Genomic DNA, 22,125 nt, shown 5'->3' with positions numbered 1-22,125 from the left:
ACTTTACCTGAAACTACTGAGAAAAATGTGGCGATGTGTTACGTTTGTATATAAAGGTGGGCTTGTTTTCTATACCTCGAGGGGCCGAGGCACCTTTTGGACACGATTAGACGGAACATTACTGAGTTCAAAATACTCGTGTTGAAATAGTTCAAGTTAAATATACTGACAGCATGAGATCCTCCCAAATGTTGTTTCTCTGTAGGTCCCGCGTCTCCTGTAATAACAGAATTGATATCCATTTGATTAAAAACGCCAATTTAAGAAGATCCTTCACCTGAAAACAGCATGAAGTTACTGCAGAGGCTGAATGATCCACTGCAGCTGTCAGATTTCACACAGCAGGGAAACACCGCCCTCCGCTGGTTCAGGTCCAGTACTGCATTGCAGTGTGTTCACAGAGAACACATCATTTATAAACTCTCAGCATGTCACAGCCTGTAACTGAATAGTAATGATTATTTTCACAATGGATGCTTCCCCCGAGTATTTCCTCCATTAATCTTTTTATTTTTTCCCCCAAAAGATGCACTTACATACATGCACTTACTCTCATGGCCAAACATTAAAATGACCAAAAAAAATAAATGACAATTTCAACATAAATTAAGAGAAAAAAAAGTCTGCAAATCCTTAAACCTGAGCAGCTGGAAGCAGGAAATGTGTCATTTTTGCTTTGTGTAATCTGTATCTAACATTTCACTGGTAAAGTAATTTAACAGTGAGACATGTTTGACCACCAGGAGGCAGAAAAACACCGAAACAAGAAAAGAAATGAGCTGTCTTTATCTCACTGACCTCCTCAACGCTAGTTCATGTTAAGATAAAGTTACATCCACCGGTTACATCCCATATTCTCTTACCTTTTAGCTGTGGTAGGAAAAAAGGTATCTCCCATAAATATTAGGCTACTTTCGTCAACAAATACTGCCCAGTGTTCGTAGGAGAGGTATCTGCAGTTCGCTTTCGGCCCCAAACTTTTTCAGTGCCGTGGAAGCGAGAGCCGCCATTTTAAAATAGTTTCAAGTGATGCATCTCAAAAGTAATAATGACGAATGAATCGTGACTTAAAATAATGAAATAAATGCCCAATTAACCTAATTAAACTCTGCAAATCCCACCACACCACGCTTTGGATGTACACTAACTAAATGCAAAAAAAACTCAATTTAAACAAATATGTACGAAAGGGCACGAAAATAAATGTACAAATAATAATAATTTTAGCTATTAACACAATTTTTGTCCACTTTTTCAACACCTGAGTGACATCTTCCTCATCCTCTGGTAAATTGGGTTGGACCTGTAGGGGCTTTAACACCTTCAACACCTTCATCATCCTTATGGTCATTTTTTTTTTTGTTGCATTTTAACACCCATAGCATTTCACAAGTAAAAAAAAAAAAGATTTAATAAAAAATCTCAAACACTTATTTTTCTTGGTTTTTATTGCAACAACAATGGTGCCAAAAAAAATTGCCCATTTACAATGACATCAGATAAAAATGTGAGAAATATAAAAACATCAAAGCAACCAAATTTGACACAGCAATGCATAAACCTGAGGATTAAATACTCTTCCGCACCAGAGCCTTGCCAGAAACGATGACTAAAGGAAACTAGAGGTGTGATATGTTTCCACGTCGGTCACCTCACCGCCCGGCATATTCGCAGCTCTGCACAACCAGGAGCAGCTGGCGGGTTACAGGTCTCAACATCCCTCCAGGCAGAAGCAAGAGATGGGAAACTCCCCGACGTTAGAGACAGTAGTGACATTTAGTAGGATTTATTTACCAGATAAAACTGCTAAATATGCGTTTTTCAGTATTTTACTCGGTATAGAAAATGGTAAATAATGCACTCAAGTTACTGTCTCTCAATTCAAAGTAACACAAATACCTTTTCAGCAGTGACCAGCTTTTAAATGGAATTTTATACTTTAGTTGAGCTCGGCGTCGGTTTTGATTTAACAGTCTATGCAAGGAGCACAAGGAGCACAAGGAGCACAAGGAGCGACAGAACAAAGAAAAGTACCCGTTAAAGTGTTTTGTTTTTTTTGTTGAGCGGTGCAAAATCTTGAACAAGCAACCTCTTTTTGTTTTTGTTTTTGGTAGAAGCAGCATACAATACGTTTTAAGTAGCTGCGCAGCAAGTGCACTGTGGATGTTTAGTGTTCAATGCAAAGAAGTGGAGCAGATGATGCATTTTTCTTTGTGTGCTTTAATTCAAATGTGAAATAACTGAACTCATAACAAAGGAATATATTTCATGGACTAATTGAAGATCGAGGTATCGCATTATAAAGTAATCTGAATAAATAATGTACGCACTTGCTTCAACATCCTTTTATCTGAATTGGAAATAAGTTGTTGTTACACAAATGAAAAGATGTGAGACACATTTTTCACAGCTGCACAACAACAAGAGAGAAACAGGATCACAGTTTGTTTTACCGGCTTTTAAATGGCAGTATTCAAAAAGGACTTTGCTTCCCTGCTTTATTTCAGTCCAAGTTTTCCACCTTATTCTGAATATATTCAAGAATTGTTATTACATTTTCAGTTAAAACACAAAACGCACAAGATTTTAGCTCATTTTTTTCAATTCCAAATATCCCAAAACAGCAAAACTGGAAAACGAAAACTTGTCACTCGTGTGAATTTTCTTTTTAAGCTTGACAAGAAAAACCCTCAAACATTTGGTAAGGACATGATCACAGTGAACACCGATACAAATCACAAATACAGTCATATAAAACAAATCTCTCGTCCCGACTAGTTTGTTCTACAAAGTAGTGTGTGTGTGTGTGTGTGTGTGTCACCGGTTCACGAGGCACACGGTGAGACGACGTTGCGTCTCGAAGCACTAAAAACGGCACCAGACGGATACGCAGACGAGCCGGTCACCACCGGGAGGTGCAGAGAAACTCAAAACGCGCGTCGAGACATTCAGTGCACGTACATTCACATCGGGGACGACAGCGGTGTCTTTGCGGGGCGGACTTGTGAGTGTGTGCATTGCCTGGGAGGAGGTTGGAGGAGGGTGGAGGAGGGCGGAGGGGTAGGGGCAAGCGTGATTGGTCCCTTTTAGTATCTACTTATTAAAAAGTCCCACGTTTACACTTACATTCAGCGCGGTGCTGCTGCTGAGCACCGGACGCTTTTAAACGGACAGGCGGGTGTGAAACCGACGCACTGCTGCAGACACGCGGAGGAGGCAGAAAAAAGGCACAGCAGCTGCTTTCGCTGACAGGAGGAAGAGGAGGTGAGAGCAACCGCAGGAGGAGGAGGAGGAGGAGGAGGAAACTAAAATAAGACAAGACAGATTTAAACAGAGACTATATATAAAAACTTAAAAAACCTGCCCTCTCAGATGAGACCCACCAAAACACGTTTCCACTTTATAGCTCTAACTTCTTTCTTGCGATGTCACAACGCCTACATGATCATCTCTCGGCATTAGTTTGAATTCCTCCCTTAAGACTGAACAAAATCAATTGATTTATTAAACTGAGTGCAAAAAAAAAGTCATTGGCAACAACATATAAACACAAAAAGCAAAAAAAAACAAAAAAAACAGGTCAGGCCTTCTGTTTTATAGCATGACAACACACACACGCACACACACACACACACACACACACACACGCACACACACGCACACACACACACACACACACCACCATCACCAGGCAGTCAACAGTTTCCAATCATGATGACGGTTTGATTATCATTTCCCAGAAGCTTCGTCATATCAAATCCGACATCCTGTTATCTAAGACGTCGCATTAAAGGAGAAGTTTGGGGATATTTCTGTAAAAAAAAAAAAAATCTCTTGCTGTCAAACAGTTCAATGAAAAAGATCAAAAACAAACGGTTCCACCGGCCGACGTGTTCTTTCATTAGACGCCGTGCAGCTGCTGGAAATAGTCACCAGCGCCAGAACTCCTGTATTAATCCGCAGCTGAAAATAGTCCCCGATAAATGCACGGCTTACTGTACTTCAGTTTTAGTTAAAGACAAAAATGTAATTTAACTACATATTAGTGAACAGTTTTAAACTATTTATGTCTTCAGTCGGAGGCAGAGGGCTTCAGGCTGAGCGCCACAGATTTTGGTCTTTTCGTGTTTTTTCCAACCTTCTAAAAGTTCAAATTAGTATTAGGGTTAGTCTCATCCCTCCATGACAATGAGTCTGTTCAGCATATTTATCCAGCAATCAATGTCCGTTAATGTTCGGTGTAATTTCAATTAACCCGTCAACACTTCAGCCAATTTGGCCCATAAAGACAGACGGGAGTCGTCTCTGACACAGAGGTTTGTGGATCAGATGTTACAGCGGCGGCGAGAAAGTATTTACTTCCCTTTAAATGTCTTCATGATTCTGACTGGGAACAATTGGGATCCCCCCCCCCCCACATTAATCAACAAAGGTTGGAAATAAACGTGAATTACAAAGACAGGTTTTATATTTGTGCAGATTTGATGTCACTTTATCACCGGAGTGTTTTTCTTGTGTTCAGAGTAATTTCCTCCTCTTTACCTGTGCAAGTGTGTAAAGTACTGAAGTATACGCTCGAGTCGGGACAGTTTTTAGCTGCATTCACATTTGAAGTTTGGTATCGTGTTGATTTCAACATCAGTGATTCTGCCAGATTTATTTATTTATTTAGTTAAATCGGATGTTTTCATTCCGACAGCTCTTGAATCGATCTGTAGAGTTAAAGTAACTTCTACTTTTGCTGTTTTTGTGACCACCGGTACGTGAACATCTGTCATTTCACCGCGGACTTCAAACATCAAATTTTGTGTCAAATGTTTGCGCAACGGAAGGAAGTGGCGGAAACCAAATCTGGCGAGTGGAGAGCGAGGGTGGAGTTGTTGCAGGCGAGACGTCGTCGTGTTTTGAACTCACTGAACGGTCGAGTTGTCGTGTTGAAGAATCAAAGTACCATCACGCCACGGTTCGGGTGGTTTGCGTCGAATATCCCCCCCCCCCCCCCCCCCCAGACGCCTCAGAGCGTCCCGGCAGAGCCGGGTGATGACAGTCTGACGCTGGTGGACGAATTCACGGCGCACGACCTCGCCAACGTCAAAGAAAACCCAGATAACTGCTTCTAACCCGACGCGCCTTCTTCGGTCTTGGACAGCGACGTTCTGCCCCTCTTGAAACGCCACCTTAAAAACAACTCGCCGCTTCTTTGCCGGAGACTTTCTGAAGCGTTTCGTGAGGGAGAATGTAAACAGGACTGCTTTGGGTTTTTCTGATGGAATGAACGTTAAGTCGCTCGACAGTCGGCGGGTACAACTCGAAGTCATTGCTAAGCAGCAGCGGGCAGTGTCGGAGTTTACAGCGTCGTGACCACAGTGAAAGACGCCACTGAAGCCACTAGGAACAACAAAATCCAAAAGGGACACATTAACAGTAAGACCCTGTTGAGAATCTCTAATATCAGTAGCTTCACTGGTTGTGGAGTTCCTGCTCCCTGAAGGCAGAGCTATAGATATACAGAGTAAGGCAAACATGGTTTCAGGACAATCCAACGGAGCCATATTCAAACCAAATGTTCCAGGGCCATTACATCCTCTCATTTTCAAACCGAGTGTAATTGCCGTGGAGCGTTTAGTGCTAACATTGAGCAGGCAGTTCCCCGGGCTATGTATGTCTATGGCTCTGCTCCATGGCAGCTCGATGCGACGAGTCTTCTCGGGACGAATCGGCGTCCGCCGGCTTCAGAGAGCCGGGCTCAAACTCAGAGAGAGGCATGTTATGGTAGAGATGGAGACTGAAACCAGCCAGATACCGTCAGAGGAGACAACACGAGGCCACGGGGACGAGTGCTGCCAACAGGAAGTAGGTGACTCGGTAGAGGTGAAGAGGCGAGAAGGTCACCATGGTGATGGCCAAGGGGAGAGGGAGGCAGGAGGCCACAGGCAGGAGTTTACTGGAATAGATTAAAGAGAAGTTACTAGCCGGGGTAAGAAAGCTCAAAAGGAATGTGTGCAGTGTTTCCTTACAGGTAGACTTTACTCGGGAGAGTCGCCAAAGTATATTTGATGATCCATTTTTTATTTATTAAATGTATTATTTACTTATCTATCTGAGGAAATGACGCCATCCGTGATTGATTAGCTAGTGAACAATCTTCCTTCGCTCTACTTCATCTGTCTGTCCTCTGCTCTACTAAACCCGACTTGGCGTTTAAGTGGTTTAATCGTAAAACCACCGTTGCTAGGAAACGGCAACGTGGACGGTGTCTAGAAGCCACAGAGGCTAACAATTTAGCAAGCTAACAGGGGGATAACGTAAGGCAGGAAACGCACAGGCACAAAAAGAAGAGTTATAAAAGACAAACTCTACATGACTAGAATTACAATATATTATCTTAACATCCAACGAAAAGTTTACTTCCATGTCCTCTTGACGTTTCCGTAAACGTCAGCAAACACATCACAACTGAAACTCGAGGCTTATCGAAAATTTAGAGTTCTGACGTCGTGAAGAGGGCGCAAGAGGGCGCCGTTCATACGGACTCTTGTCGCGTAGACGGTAAATACGACCCCATTTGAACGCAGCGAGAGAGCAGAGGAGAGAAACTAGTGCAACTGTCGATGGCAGCAAAAATGCAGCAGAGATTCTCACTGAGCTGAAACAGAACTGGTGCTCATAAATTACATAAATAACTTAAATACAATATTTCTGCCCGAACAGGCCTGTAAACAGGAATGTCTGGAACTGATTCAGTGAGGGGTCAAAGTTACACAACTTGTCGGCAGAATGCCTCGACCTCATTTCAAATGATAAGCTCTCGTGTTTCGTACATGGTACAGCCAAATAACCGAAGGTTTTGACCTCATCATGTGTTTCTTTCAGGGCTCCCAGTGGTGGGAGAAACATGGGCTTTCAACTTTTACAATTTTTTTTTATTTTAATTTAAAAAAAATATTAAACACCCCTTTTCATTCTTTTCAAACTGTTCTGGCCACACATGAACTGTGTGCACTGCAAAGACTGAGGTAGAAAGCTTCACTGGGCGTCTACAGATAGGCTGCACGTGAGGCATTTAGGGACCATAGCAAACTGTAACGTCTACCAAGAGTCTGCATGTGAGGCGTTTAGGGGACATCTTCAAATTGTAGCTACAGAAAATAACCATCTGGACTGCACGAGTCTCTGCGTGAACACCGGTCACACACTGAGTCGCCCACCGCCACCAGTAAACTCTCCACCTGTAGGAAACCCTGGTGTGTGTCGGAGATGCTGTGCTCCTACCTGTTGCTGAGTATTAAAGTGTTGCAGTTAATAAGCAGCACGTAGACAATAATTAGAGGCACAATGTGGGGCCAGCAAGGATCCGGATCCAACTGGGTGGAATACCTGCAGAGGATCACAACACAGCATAAACAACAACGCCTTACATACCAGCGCACCAGCATTTAGACTTTTTACTTATTTCAGCCTGAATGTCTAATTTTGCGATAAAACAATGAAGAAAATAATCCTCAATATAAGCAAAACTGATTTCATAAAAAAAACACCTATTTCGCACAATTAAAATACAAGTAGACTTCAAATTAAATTAGTAACATAACAGAGAAATGCAACTTTGCTTGCAAAAGTCCTTTTTTATGCATTTTTTTTTCTACCTTTATTGTTTTTATTCATGAATTTGTATGTTACGCTTTCAAAAGGTTCTGAGCATACTGACAATAAAGATCTTTCCTATTCAAGTCCTTCAGACAACAACAGTCCATTTATTATCAAAACTAATATAGAAATAAAGTATAGGTTGCCAAGAACTACGTTTTATTCTGCTTGAGGAAGTCAGAAGGTAAAAGTTGTTTTGTATAAACGCAACAACAACACTCGTTTTGTTTTTATCTCTCGGCCTCTTCAAGCACACGATAAGGACTCCCAGCATCGTCCCTGTCCTGTCTGTGTGAAGCTGCAGCTGTGGCATGAAGAGCACGCCTCAGCTACAGTAACCGGGAATTCAAACCGACTTACTTAACTGGAGGCTGTTGAGGCCGTTTTGCTTTTGCACATGCAGGGATTTTGCCGTAGTAGCATTTAGGTCAAATGAACATCCTTTGTAAGCGAGCCAGGCTTCGGTGTGTTGCTCAAAGACACGTCAGCAGAGCAGTGGGTTTCTCCGCCTCTCTGTGCTGATCCCGTACCTCAGGTTTCGGATCCAGTGGATGAGCGAGGGTGCGCTGAGCATGACCGGCAGCGTGAAGAGCGCCGACAGGCAGAGGTGGAGCTGCAGGTCGTCCCTCACCTCCTGCAGGGCGCACTCCGACAGCAAGGGGGCGCCACCGCATTCTTTAGACGAATTGCTCGTGGATTCGCCGTCCACTGCGCCGTTCTCGGCTTCTTTGTGCTTCCGGGGCGCCTGCGAAGACGGAGGAGGAGTCTGAGCTGTAGAGTTGTCTTCCAAATGGTGTACATCCGTACTAACACGCACTATTTTGAGTGCGTAAGTGCGTTCGCACTGTCGAGTACAGAAACATGCAGTGAACTACAAGTACCAGGATGATGCACTCAAAACGGCTCATGAAAGAAGTGTGAAACGATGGACACTTTCCGCCCTAAACGGTAGCCATCTTGGCTACGTAGAGGAAGGGGCGGGGTCACCGATGTAAAGATTTTTCAAATGAAAACATCCGAGGAAGCTGCAGATGTCCCTGAACGCGACACAAAAGTGTTTATTTTTCACTGCTGCTGCTGGACAGAAGAGTTAAGTGTGTTTATTGAGTGTGTTAAACAGATGAAATGAAAACACGATTTCTGGGTAAAATAATTAAAGCTGAAGATATGTTGGCGGGTCATGTGTTCACATGTTGAGGTGATTTTCCGGTCAGTGCAGAACATCAGTGTGGGATATGAAACAACACTACACCGTCAAAATTCCTGCACGACACAAGTAAGAGTCCCGACGTGTAAGAGCACTATTTGTTAGTGCACTAAGGGAAGTACGACATTTAGAAACACAGCACTGCTCTTCATTCACAGCCACAGCGAACAAAGCGACATCACACTGACCCTCAGATGGTTTGTAGTGGAACTGGAAAATCTTACCAGATTCAGCATGTGACTCAAAGAGCGTTCCGTCATCTGCAGCCTCAGTACCTGAGAGAATCAAACAAAAACAGGCCACACGACGATTAGAAACATTTTAACCAGTAAATAATGTAACAATGCAATTTACTGAACCAACACCTAAACACAGACAGTCCATGCTTTGGCTACTGTAAACCAGCTTAATTACTATTATCCACTCTGGAGGATTATGAACAAGATTCACCCGATAGAGGTGGAGCAGAAAGGCGATGAAGATGGACAGCGCCCCGCAGGACGTCCCGCCCGTCACAGTCAGACACAGAGTGACGAGGAGCTGAGTCCGCGGTTGCAAGGTGCCACAGTCTCTGGACACGGACGGTCTGCACATCAAACGAAAATGAAAAACCAGGTGAGCGTGATGCCTAAAAGTTCACCCACTTCCATGGTTCAGCATCTAAATGTCCAGCCGTACCTGTGCAGCGGAGCTAATACCAGCGAGATGAGTCGTATGACCAGACGGAGCAGCGTGCTTCCCCAGAACGCCACGGCGGCTCCGAAGATGTAGAGCAGAGGGGACAGGAGGTGAGGCCACTCCTCCTCTGGTGGAGTCCATTCATTAAATGTCCCATCAGGAAACGTTGGGGGGAGTGAATCCATCGGTGGGAGGCAGAGAAAGGACCAAACCTCCTGGAAGCTACTACAGCTGAGGGAGCAAGGAGAAAAACATCATGTGGTTGGAGAATATGAAGGAGTCTAATGAGGAGGAGTATAATGTCATTGAAAGCTCCAGAAAACGGTGTTAAAAGGTATCAAAAGATTAAACATTCCCCTTTATTTCAACGTGAGACTTCTAAATCTTACCTCAGTAAGAAGTGCAGAGTGTAAACAGAGAGGTTGACTTTATGGGGCTGCAGGCCGTTGCCCACCACCTGGCTCATGTCTGCAGCTCGTCTCGACTTCAGTATGGTGGACAGCTGCCCGCCACAGGCCAGGAGGAGGGTTACAGCTGTGTACACCGGCACCATGGGGCCACAGAACCGCAGGATCTGCCCGACAAAAGAGAGATGGATCAGACGCAAACGTTCGCTGTTCTGAATCACTGTTCACGCAGAAGGGACTGCAGATGGAAATTAGCTCGCAGCTGAACAAAGCATCTTATCTGTCTGAGATTCATGTATTTTGTGCATGGTTCTTCTTACAAATAAACCGACTTGTAAGAGCGTCTACTAATTTGATCTCATCTCTATCACAAATAAAGTAAATGCATTGAATGCAAAAAAATAAAATAAATGCATTGAATGCAAAAAAATAAAATAATGCATTGAATGCAAAAAATAAAATAAAGTAAATGCATTGAATGCAAAAAATAAAATAAAGTAAATGCATTGAATGCAAAAAATAAAATAAATGCATTGAATGCAAAAATAAAATAATGTAAATGCATTGAATGCAAAAAAATAAAAAATAAATGCATTGAATGCAAAAAATAAAATAAATGCATTGAATGCAAAAATAAAATAAAGTAAAAGCATTTAATGCAATGTTAAAGATGGTTTAATGTTTAAAGATGGTTTAGAATGTTTGAGCAGCGAAGATTGAACGTGTCTCATACCTGCCCGAGCACCCTGGGTAATGAAGTTCTTATTGACACCTGAACCAGAAGGTAAATGATTAATTTCACATAATTTAATGATGATAAAAACAGTTTGTTATACAGATATGTGTGACTTCTTTACAGTAGCTGTGGTGTAGTACCTTATACTGGCAGTTGGGGGCAGTGTGGAGCTGCAGGAGGACACCTGAGGTGTTGTCTGGACGACTTGTATGTAGCATCCCTGAGATCTCCGTCACCGACGGCACACTGGCAGACGCATCACATCACTTAATATGAGATTTAAATGGGCCGACAGCTGGGAGACAAACGTTTAGCGAAACTCACCTGACTGTGGTTAAAGAGTCCTCTCGAAACCACGACACTTTCATCCTGTACACGTTGGGCAATCTCTCTACATAGAGACAATCAATCATTGTTATTACATTTCAGCATGCGCACATGTGTCATAAGTATAAATCAAAAGACAAACTCACCTTTGTGGACTTTGCACTGACTTGCAACATTAATTCTGAAAGCCTGATAGACCTGCAGACACAGATGTGCTCAGGATTCAGTGACAACGTAGGAAAAGAGAAACTTTCAAATGCTTTTGAATGAACAATAAAAAGTTACCTGGTGAAAGTGTTGCAGCTTGATGGTGTGAAGCAGTCCGGAGGAGTTGACCGTCACATCGCTGGCACTCCAACCTGGAAAATCAACAGCTCCTGAGAAGTTTTTTTGCTACACAGACGTTTGTTAATCCGTGCGAGCGGGAAGTTAACTCACCGAAGGACAGGACATGCGGCACCGGGACAGACAGAGTCTGAGATTCTTGTCTCTGCCACTCGCACTCCACTGTGAACTGTAGACCACACAGATAAACCTTAAGAGACCCTTTGATTCTGACTCTGATTCTGCTGGTGGCTGCGACTGATCCCAAGCAGCAGCGATTGTCTGCATGCCATCTCCTCTCCACACTGTCCACAGACACTCATCGGTACATACTGCTGCATAGTTGTCTTATTGGAGCTGTGGACACTGAGGACAAAATCTACAGTTCCACATGTTGGAAAGCTGCTCTGAAAGCTGGAGTAAAATCTGATAAGAGTTATGCTGTTTCTTATTTAAATAAACCAACTGAAGTTAACTTCAGTGTCCTCATTGCAAATATAGGCAATGGGCAGCGAACTGTTCCTCGAGAGAGAAAATCAAAGACGTGGTCTGCAGGTTAACGTGATCAAAGTGAGTCCTCGTTTGGTTTCACGTACCAGTTTGCCGTTGAGGTTGGAGGCTGAAACGACCAGGTGAGTGACTGAAGACAAGTCACTGACACTCAGAACCAGAACCTGAGGAGGAGGACAGACAGTCATGAGCAGCCGGCGGGCAGCAGGTCGGACCGGACGGAGACTCTTCACAGGAAAATTACCTTGTAAGGAGGCAGAAGCTCAGTTCCCATGGACAGATCCACGGCATGCACACTGGGAAATGAAAAAGTAGAATTAAGCTGCAGTTTACATCCATGATTTGTGATACAAAGATCTATAAACGAAATTGATTTGACTTGACTTTGTCAAACTCCGTTGTTCTCGCTCTGCTCTGTGTGTGAGATGTAGATCCACTGACAGAAACAAACAACAGAGTCCGGTGTTCACATGCTTGGCCAATAAATCTGATTCTGATAGAAAATGAAGTTGTTGCCATGACAGCGGGCGATGCTCCAAATATGGATGCTGCTGTAAAGAAGCTACAGATTGTTAAACGCTTCACACATCTTCAACCTGACAGCACAGAACGTCTTCACGTTCAGCACAGTTTCAAGATGGACACCAGAGATCTGTGTCACCGGTTCAGTTTCCCACCAAGTGTGAAATGTGGTCACAATCTTCCCTTCTCTCCCCGAGTTATGGTGTTAACTAATAGACAGAGAAGTGATTTTCTGGAACATTAAGGTGTCAGAGTGACGTTGACCTTTGACCATTTTATCCTGTTAATTATTTGTATAAAATGTTGTCATAATTACCGCATTGATTATTGAGATTTTTTAAATTATTGAGAGAACATTTGTGTGCCAACTCTGAAAAAGTACCCTCACGGTGTTCCTGAGATATTGTGCTCATAATAAAGGGACGGACCGCAATATACATGCGGCGGAAAAAACAAAAACAAATTAAGAGAAACACAAATGCTCGCCTCATCTAATTTAACCACAAAACACATCACAGTTTTCACAGAAGAATAAGAGCCATGTGACATTTAGGACGTTGATTGAAGGTAAAAGTTGGAGGAAAAACAAGTGCAGGATAATCATCCTTTTACCATGAAGAACCGTTCCTGTGCACGCAGCCGTACACCCAGCTGGTCATCTCCTGTTGAAACAACACATCGCAATCATGTTTCACTTTGATGATTTGACAGGTAAATTATGATCTAAAAGGTAAATTAGTTCTGCTTCACAAAGTATGTAGATTTAGCACGTACATTTTACCCAGCAATGTAGTCGCCTGCTAAGACCGAACTACCATTTGTTTCCACTTCATTCAGATATATGCATCTAAGATGGAGGCAGCTTTTTAGAAATCTGAAACAATCTAGTCTGACTGATACTGGATTTAGTGGACAACGGTGATATTTGGGAGTAAACACATGCTTTGCAACGATCCCTCAAATGTGGTCATCAAACACACTGATGCTGTGACGAAGACATGGAGGCAAACATATTTACAGTTTATTGTCCACACTGACCTCAGTGCACTGAAACACTAAACTTCACTGGGATTTATTAACTACAAATAACTACAAAATCACAGACAGCATAATATAATATTTATCCCAAGCATTATGTTCTGAAGAGAAGTTTTCAGATCAGCTCATTTCAGCCAACAAATTAGTTTATACCAATTTATATGTCTTGAGATACATAACATCAGCTCGTCACCCCCAGAGAGCACAACATTACCAGAACAGCGCCGAAAACTCACCAGGTTGTTGCTGCGGCAGTAAAAATGGCTGTAGGCTTTCCGCCGGCTCGACAGCGCGAACTGGAAGTATTTGACTTGTCCTTCCTGTCAGGAAGAGCGGAGCATCTTCTTATGTTCGTATCAGAGCTTTTTGTTCTTAGATCATTTGTGAAATAATGACGAGACAGCAGTCCGCACGGCTGCATTTATATTACATTGGAGGAGTTTAAGAATTTGTACAGTTTGCTTCGGTAAAATGGCGTCTGGCAGAAAATCTTTTTCATTTTTTTTATTCCAATTTTTCTTTGACTGTGTTGTAAGGAGTGTGTTTATCATATCGTTACAAGGTGTGGTACCTTTGGTGTGCTGTAAGCCAGACGCAGTGTGTTAACTTCGCTCCACGCTTCAGGGAAATCTGGAAAAGAACGGGACACAGATACGAGTGATTATTTAATAGCTAATTAATCCAAACTTATTAAAAACTCCAAATACTTTAAAAATGCAGAGCACATGTAAAAGGTTTGTCTCCGTCTGTGAAGCTCTGAACAGGAAACTAACGGAGCAGATTTCTCTGTTCGTTCCAGCCTCTCCACGTTAAAGCTTCTCTCTCTCACCTAAAATGGAGATGGAGGTGTCTTGAGTTTCTCCCAGCATCCTCACAGGGTGTCTGATGAAATGATGGTTCAGTACGGCCATTTTCTTTTCTGGGTTTCCTGTGAACTGTTAAAAGAAAAAGAAAAAAATCCTCATTAAAGATGAGACGTGCGCTTTGCAATGACAGCTTGTCAGAGTTGTTCTGTTTCAGGGGCTTTGATGTAAAACTGCCACGAGTCTATGATGGGATCACTGTTTTATGCTTTAACAGCACCCCTCTATATTTATCCACATTACATTTACACAGAAAGGTTCCTTTAAAACAAAGATAAATGTTGTTCTCGCCTGTCTGGTTTCAGGGTCGATGAGGTCGAAGAACGCCCTGACAGTCGCAAGAACGAGCTCTTTACACCTGCGACACAAAGACACGGCATAGAAACACTCTCAGTAACATGTAAATATGGTTCCAGAGAAATGACTTTGTGTAGCCATATTTGAAGACTTTTACCAAACAATGGACAGATGATCAGTGGACACCCACGTCCTGGGAACTGCAGTCGCCTTGGCAAAAACAAGAAGATATTAAAATGTGAATGTGAAGAAGAGCAGTCAGACGCAGAAAGAAAATTCTACCCCTGAAGGAGGACTTTTCTGAGGCATCAACAATCGCCAACCACGCCCCCCAAAAACACAGTTTTTTGGGGCTTATTTTCTAATTAATGACGGGATTATTTTCAGGTGGACCACCAGAAAACTGATGAGAAGGAGTGACTTCAGCTAACAACACTGAAATAACTCGTGGGGAAATTTTATTGACTTAGAATTTTATGAGACGAGTTGAATGGCAGTCTGCGGAGCCGGAGGTCTAGTGGCACTCGGTGGTATTGCAATTTAAGGCATTTCCGCACCGGCCTAATTTTTCAGACCCGGAAGCTACGTCCACTTTTATATACAGCCTATGATCGTAAATTATACAAGAGGAACTACATTTTGTTCCTGAAGTAGAAAAAGGACATGAGACATGATCAAATGCCACTTAACCAATTCACAAACGCATCGTACCACCAGTGATATCTTATTGGGGTCTCCTGGGGGACACGGAAGGGACGTGAGGCCGGAGCGGACCTGGTAGTCACGGTAACCACCCCCGACGGACAACACCGTGACGTTCCTGAGTTTCCTCGCCTGGTTCACCCACTTCTGTCTCACCGCGGAGTAGAAATCTACGAACGACACGGACAAACAGACATTCAGAGAAACGTCTGACTATATTTTAACACGTAAACGAGTCCCCATTGAAGACGAGGAGCGCGACGGCTCTGCTCACCTAGCAGGTACGGGTCCAGCGCCAGCACCGGGGCCAGGTGAGGGGAGGCCTGCGTGATGATGAGGCTGACCAGATTGGTGTTGAAGCGAGGCAGAGTGAAGAGCGCTCGGGCCACCACTCCTCCCATGGAGTGACCGACGAGCACCACGCTCTGAGGCGGCGTCTTCAGGTGCTGCGAGAGAAGAAACTGGTGATACTTTTGAGTCTCCAAGTTTAACTTTGTGTTTGGCAATAAGCTGTTATGACTTTTGAAGACTGCTCTTTTTAAACCTCGATTCAATTCCTTTTGACCGATGTGATTAAAGTTGGAGCACAAAAGGTCAAACCTCGTTGGATGCGTTTCAGTTACAGGCGATATTCGAGAGCTGGTTGCCCGACCGCTTTATCACTGGCAAAAGCAGAGTAACTAACATGTAGGTAAATATGCATTTATTCTACGGAAGTGTTACTTACAATCCAACATTTTAAGGATTAACTCCAGTTAAAGTACGAGGTATAATCAAAACGTTGACACAGCTTCTACGTGCACGACGCCGAGCCACGCAGAGGACACAAGAAGAAGTAAAACATGTAGACACCAAGTGGCAACCAACAGTGACATCACAATTGGTTGGTGAACGAACGTTAAGAAGCCTCGAGTTCGTATATCGGCCGGTGCCATGTTGCTAGTTTCCAGCGGTTTGGAGCAGGAAGTGACCGTATTTGGACGAGCTGGGGAGGATCGACCAGTGGATCTGACTCTATCTGATTGGAAACCCAAAGATACTACGTCCCGCCCACTGATAGCTGTAACCTGACTGCACACAGGCCTGTCAATCAAACAGACACACCCCCAAAAACACAGCTTTTTGAAGGTTATTTTCAAATCAATGACAGGATTTTTTTCAAATGGACCACCAGAAAACTAATAAGTAGGAGTGACTTTATCTAACAAAACCGAAATAACTTGTGGAAAAAGTGTATTGACTGAGAATTTTGTAAGACTAGTTGAATGGGAGTCTATGGAGCCGGAGGCTTTTTGGAGCCAACCTCTAGTGGCACTCGATGGTATTGCAGCTTAAGGCACTTCCACATTGGCCTCATTTTTCAGACCCAGAAGCTACGTCCACTTTTATATTCGATCAATTTTCTGTGATTGGCCAGTTATGCGCCAATTAATCCTGATTGGTTATTTATTTCAGATCGGGGTCGTTTTTAAAACTGTAAATACAAAGAAGCAGAAGCTCACCGGCAATTTTTTTTAAATGAACCCTTCAATAAAAAACAGTCAAAGTTAGTTCTTTCAACCAAAAATAATAATAATAATGAAATAATATCACCTACTGCAGCTTTAAATGACAGATATGTTGAGCATTTTTCTGCTTCTTGTACTCATTTTAATTTATCCTGCTGTTGCTATATCAACTTTGTCACAGCTGAGGACGCGCGAGTCAGAAGGATCAACTAACTTCTTGTATGTACATATAGGTGATGGTATAGGAGATGTGTGTGATATATATCCCCTCCACGCTGAAATATTACTCCACCAGCCATATCCGCCATGTGCATTGAGTAACCCGGCCTGACGGGTGGATGATATTTGAGGCCTGACCTTGTAGAGCCTCAGGATGGCCTTAATGCTCTCGTGCAGGAAGTGTGTCTGCCGGAGCAGACTGCCGCCGTACAGGGCCACCAGCTCCTCGTTGAAGTCCACGGTGAACACGTTGAAGTGGAGACCTCCCTCCGTGTTCTCGGCCTTCCTCAGGGCGACCGAGCCCAGGGAGCGAGCTGCACGAGGAGGACGAGACGGGTGATGATGTATTATTGTGTACAAATAAAGTGCAGAGAGCTGAGTGAAATCAAGCAGATGTAGGGTCAGTGTTAATGCTGCAATAATCATTTATGCACAAATAGGTTTTTATAGATTTTGAATTATTGATTAAAGTCATCGTGTCTTGAGCTTCTTCTCATTCGAAGGGCAGCTATTCGTGATCTAAAAAGACAACTCTAAGGCTCATTAAATTCACGCTGAATACCAGCTGAACGCTGAACACCAGCACCGCTCATATCTGATCTGACACTCAGCCAGTTGAAGAACAGCTTTTGTTAAAAATACATCGGCTTGAAGGATGCGAACGTAGGAGAAGAAACGGCGAGGAACAGAGCGCCTGGAACCAGCAACACAAACACCACAGTAGAGGCAAAATGTGTTTGTGTTCTCCTCCTACACACACACACACACACACACACACACACACACACACACACACACACACACACACACACACACACACACACACACACACACACACACAAGCTGTGGACCAGCATCGTCTCGCTAATGATTTGTGTCATTAAGAGCGTAAGTGAATTTGAAAATATATAGTTTGCTTTTCCAAAAACTCCCTCAGAATTTTTTCAAACTCAAACATATTAATACAGTCTGACTTCCTGCGTGCCCTGTGGTAGCAGACATTACTTAACAGGACAGTGCAAGTATTGGGGACAATTTTCAGCTGCATATTAATGTCTTCATTTAGTGCCGAGTATTTGTGGAAGCAGGACGGTGTGTGTTTGTGTGGGACGGGACCGAAATAAACCACAGCGTGTGTTCACAGGAAGGAAGGAAGAATTCAGAGCTGTTTTTACATCGCTTTTTGTGGAGCTTTATGGAGCAGAGAAAGATCAGGCTGTGGATACACACACAATACTTGTTAGGACCAATTCATTGTTGGTTTCGGTCTTTATCTTTCTATTTTTCCTTTTTAGTCATTCAGTTTGTGGACTGAATGACAATAAGAAAGTATGATTTGAATGGTTAAGAGGGTGTAGATTGCCTTAAAATGATACAAGAACCTCCCCGAAACCAGAGGAAATGCAAAACAAAAACAAACACATTTGTAAAATGGCTGCAAAAACATGAATACATGTGAATTTGAGCACCTCACAAACAAAAGGAACTGAGGAAACATAACTTCTGTTGTACAGCAAAGGTTGAGCATCCGCTACCTTACAAGACAGAAAGTGAAGAACGATGCAATTTTTTTTTTTTTGCCAAACTAATCAACAAAAAGCATGAAGCCGACCTCATGTCCTTGCAAAACCTCACAAACATGAAAAATAAGTCACTTTCTCCCAGTTGTGCCTCAACTCAACTCAGCTGTATTTATACGGCACCTTTCGTACAAGCCTGCAGCACGAAGTGTTTCACATTAAAGCAACACATCAAAACAAACAAACAAAAAATGGTGTAAACTTATTGTTGGTTAAAGAAACTGCAGGACAACAATTAAACGCGTTGACAATCAATCAATAAATTCAATAAGGTAGAATAAACAATAATCAAATCTTAAAAACCGAGACGATAAACATTACTCCAAATAAAAAGCCAGATTCAAAGATTTAGTTTCCTTTGTGCCTCAGTAACAGTTACTCGTTTCCTCCCCTCTTCTTGCCGGATGCTAATTCAAATGCTATAAATTAAATTCACCTTTATATTTTTTTCACTCACCTTGTTTGTAACTTCCTGCGTTTCCAGGCAGGAACAGCACGGGGGCGCCGGTGAGTTTGAGCGCGCGGGTCTCCTGGGCGTACAGACCCTCTCCGTACAGGTAGAGTCCGTAGGCCGGGTACAGTCGGGCCACGCGGCGCGGCAGAGCCACGCGCTGCTCACACACACACACGCAGAGACACGGATGACGAGGTGAACAATTATTTCAAACTCTTAACATTTCAATGCAGTCCAACGTCCTTCTTATCCTGTGGCAAATAAACCGTTTTTAAAATGATTATTATTAATTTTTTTTTTAAAGGCTGTGATTCTCCGAAACATCCTGCCTCTGTAGTTTTTTTTTTTTTTTTTTTTTTTTTAACAGATGTTACTTAACAGTAGAAAACAGTGCAGATGTTGGGGACTATTTTCAGCTGCAGGTTCATGTCTTTATTTAGTGCTCTGAGTATTTGTGGCAGCGGGACGGTGTGTCAAAATAAACTACAAAGCGTGTGTCCACGATCCCCTCGTTGTACCAACTCAATAAAAAGAGTGCTGGTTATAGTAAACACAAACAACACAAACAAGGTGTTGTTGAATCCCCACGTCCAACGTTGCCATGTATCACCACCCTCGCCTACTTTGTTTGGCCAAAACAGCATCTAGTAACAAAAACTGCTGCTGGTTTCAGTCTTTTTTTCCCCCCCCAAGTTATCATCGGTATCCTGAAGAGGGTCTCCAGCACACCTCTGTTCAAGTGAGGAGTAAAACTTCGAACACATCGGGACACGTGGATCTCATCCGGTGCCAGCAGCCGACAAAAAAAACTGCCCACGCTGAAATTCACTGGAGCTAAATGATTCTGTTTGTGTCGGCATTTGGAGGGAAATTTGAGCGAAGTCACCACCGGTCACCGTTTGCTCTCAGCAAAAGCAGCACCAGCAGCTGTCTGTCGCAGCGGTTCGGTTTCCGTACGCTCCCCACCGGAGATTTAACCTCCTACTTGGCCAATGCCACCATCGCATTGACCTCAGACTTAGACTTTATTAATCCCACGGGGGGGAAATCTCTCTCTGCTGCATTTCTTCGGCCAAATACTCAAATAAGTACGGCTAAATGTGAAACCTATCGTCGGCCACAACGTCCTCTGCACTCATATTTTTGGATGACATGTCTGCTGTTGGAAACGTACGCTATTGCAGTACAAGTGCAGAGACAGCGAGGTTTTTTTTTTTTTTTTGAGCCCTCTCCGGGTGCCAGGACAGCTGAACCGGCCTGGAGTGCTTCGAACACCAACGACGTCCCTGTACACGTCAAGCGACGCCGCTGGTGCCGGAACAACAGCAGCTTTTGCAGCAACTTATTGAAGAAGTTATTGCTTCAATTGGCAACTTTTACCAACAACACTTATTAGATATCCATATAAAGTGTAACACATGCAGTACAAATATTTTTCAGGGTCAATTATTAAAGATAAATAAGAAAAATGTTGACAAACTTTTGGCAAAACTGCCACAAAAAAAAAGCTCTTTTCTATGACTGTAAAATGTGAGGATTTAATACTTTTGTCTGTTTTTAAATCACATTATTTTACTAAAATGTAGAAATTCAGCTGTTTCACAATTAGAGCTGCAACATTTAGATGATTAGATGATCGACAGAAAATGTAATTCCAACTTTTTTTGATGCTCGTTTAATTGTTTTTTTTTAATTGATCTGAGTCCAGCTTCTTAAATGTGGATCGTTTTTGGTTCCTTTAATTCTGCGAGATAATAAACTGACTATATTTTGGTCATATACAAAAATATACATTTAAGGCTGCACTTTAGACTTTGTGAAACACCAGTGGACATGTTTGTCTATTTTTATGATCAAACAGCTCCTCAATTAATGAAGAAAACAGTCGACAGATCGATCGACAATGAAAATAAATCATAATTTACAGCCCTAGACTCACTATGTGTTTAGAAGTATTTCCTGTATCATCATTTCCTATCTCGGCTGTATTCACCACAACACTTAGCCTGTCCTGATTCAAGAAACCATTAACCACAATAAACATGGCACAAAACCCTTTGTACCATATTAATGGGACTATTTTTCTTCTTCTTCTCTGGTATCATTACAAGAACAAAAAAAAGCCTGCAGCTGATCTGCCGGTGCAGCACACTGCCTGCAGCTGTGCCCCACTTCTGGACAGATGGACACAATAAGCAGAGGAAAGGACCACTGCCGGCAGCAAACTTCAGCTCTCTTCACCTGGCTTGATAATATCGTGTGTATTTAAAACGTGATGGTGGAGCTGATCTGCTGGTGACCTCCTGCTGGGAGGGTCCGAGGACCAGCAGCTACTCTATGCTTTCATGAACTGGCTAATTTGTGCTAATCTGATTCCTCAACTACTACCACCTCAACAACCACACACACACACACACACACACACACACACACACACACACACACACACACACACACACACACACACACACACACACACACACACACACACACACCCTCCCTGTCAGTCAGGTATTCAGGAAATGAATGAAGAACACACCTGTCAGTCCACATTGACGTCTGTTGTTGCCATGTCAACACGGTCCTCCTCAGCCACAAACAGCGCCGTCTAAAGCACAGCTCGCTTTGCGGGCTAATTCGCGGACGTTAACGTCGCTTTAAGTGTAATAATGACGCCGGGTACTCACCCGGTACTCTGGGTATTCAAACATGTAGGTCATACTGCATCTGTTCTCCTCGAAGCCGGTCAGCAACTCTCGCAGGCCAACCGCCAGGAGCCCCACGGCCACCCCGTAAAAGGCCACCGTGGCGACTTTCATGGTTCCGCTGCGAGTCCGCATCTTCGTCTCGTTACAGGTGTTCAGCCTCCATGGCTCCGTGTCCAGCCCGGTCGCTCCCACCGACAGATCGAGACGCCGCCGCCGCCTCACGAGCTGTCAGCCACACACACACACACACACACACACACACACACACACACACACACACACACACACACACACACACACACACACACACACACACACCGGCTAAACCCCCACAACAGGAACCACACGCTATACAACGGAACTGATTGGCAGGCTGGTCGGCCAATGGGAGGAAGGCC

The 22,125-nt window shown here is 43.4% G+C and overlaps 1 protein-coding gene across 1 annotated transcript; it reads right to left on the bottom strand.

The window, feature by feature from the left end:
* Positions 1-3,353: 3,353 nt before the first annotated feature.
* pgap1 (post-GPI attachment to proteins inositol deacylase 1) lies at positions 3,354-21,992 on the bottom strand. Its single transcript, XM_069698753.1, has 26 exons — positions 21,707-21,992; positions 19,023-19,176; positions 17,124-17,299; positions 15,533-15,704; positions 15,268-15,428; positions 14,714-14,766; positions 14,551-14,617; positions 14,226-14,331; positions 13,968-14,026; positions 13,633-13,716; positions 12,971-13,020; positions 12,081-12,132; positions 11,923-12,000; positions 11,441-11,516; positions 11,288-11,361; positions 11,149-11,200; positions 11,000-11,066; positions 10,816-10,921; positions 10,673-10,711; positions 9,922-10,106; positions 9,533-9,763; positions 9,305-9,440; positions 9,079-9,129; positions 8,178-8,392; positions 7,273-7,377; positions 3,354-5,944 (listed from the first exon to the last, which is right to left on the bottom strand). Exons 1-26 carry the CDS (start codon positions 21,857-21,859, stop codon positions 5,806-5,808), a joined length of 2,841 nt encoding a protein of 946 aa, XP_069554854.1. The 5' UTR covers positions 21,860-21,992; the 3' UTR covers positions 3,354-5,805.
* Between the last annotated feature and the right edge of the window lie 133 nt (positions 21,993-22,125).

The sequence above is a fragment of the Brachyistius frenatus genome, unplaced genomic scaffold, assembly GCF_029030835.1.
Source record: "Brachyistius frenatus isolate BFR_SWC_R1_liver_20210118 unplaced genomic scaffold, ASM2903083v1 Contig_28, whole genome shotgun sequence".
Taxonomy (NCBI): Eukaryota; Metazoa; Chordata; class Actinopteri; family Embiotocidae; genus Brachyistius; species Brachyistius frenatus.
Note: the sequence above shows the minus strand (reverse complement) of the source record. Positions and strands in the feature narration are given on the sequence as shown.

Bases quoted from the DNA above. Each gene is read 5' to 3' on its own strand.
- pgap1 (XM_069698753.1), bottom strand. From the start codon at position 21,859: ATGCGGACTCGCAGCGGAACCATGAAAGTCGCCACGGTGGCCTTTTAC. The intron at 11,517-11,922 runs GTACGTGAAACC...TGTGGTCTACAG, and splicing joins CCAACCTCAACGGCAAACTG to TTCACAGTGGAGTGCGAGTG. The intron at 9,130-9,304 runs GTGAATCTTGTT...TGATTCTCTCAG, and splicing joins TTCTGCTCCACCTCTATCGG to GTACTGAGGCTGCAGATGAC.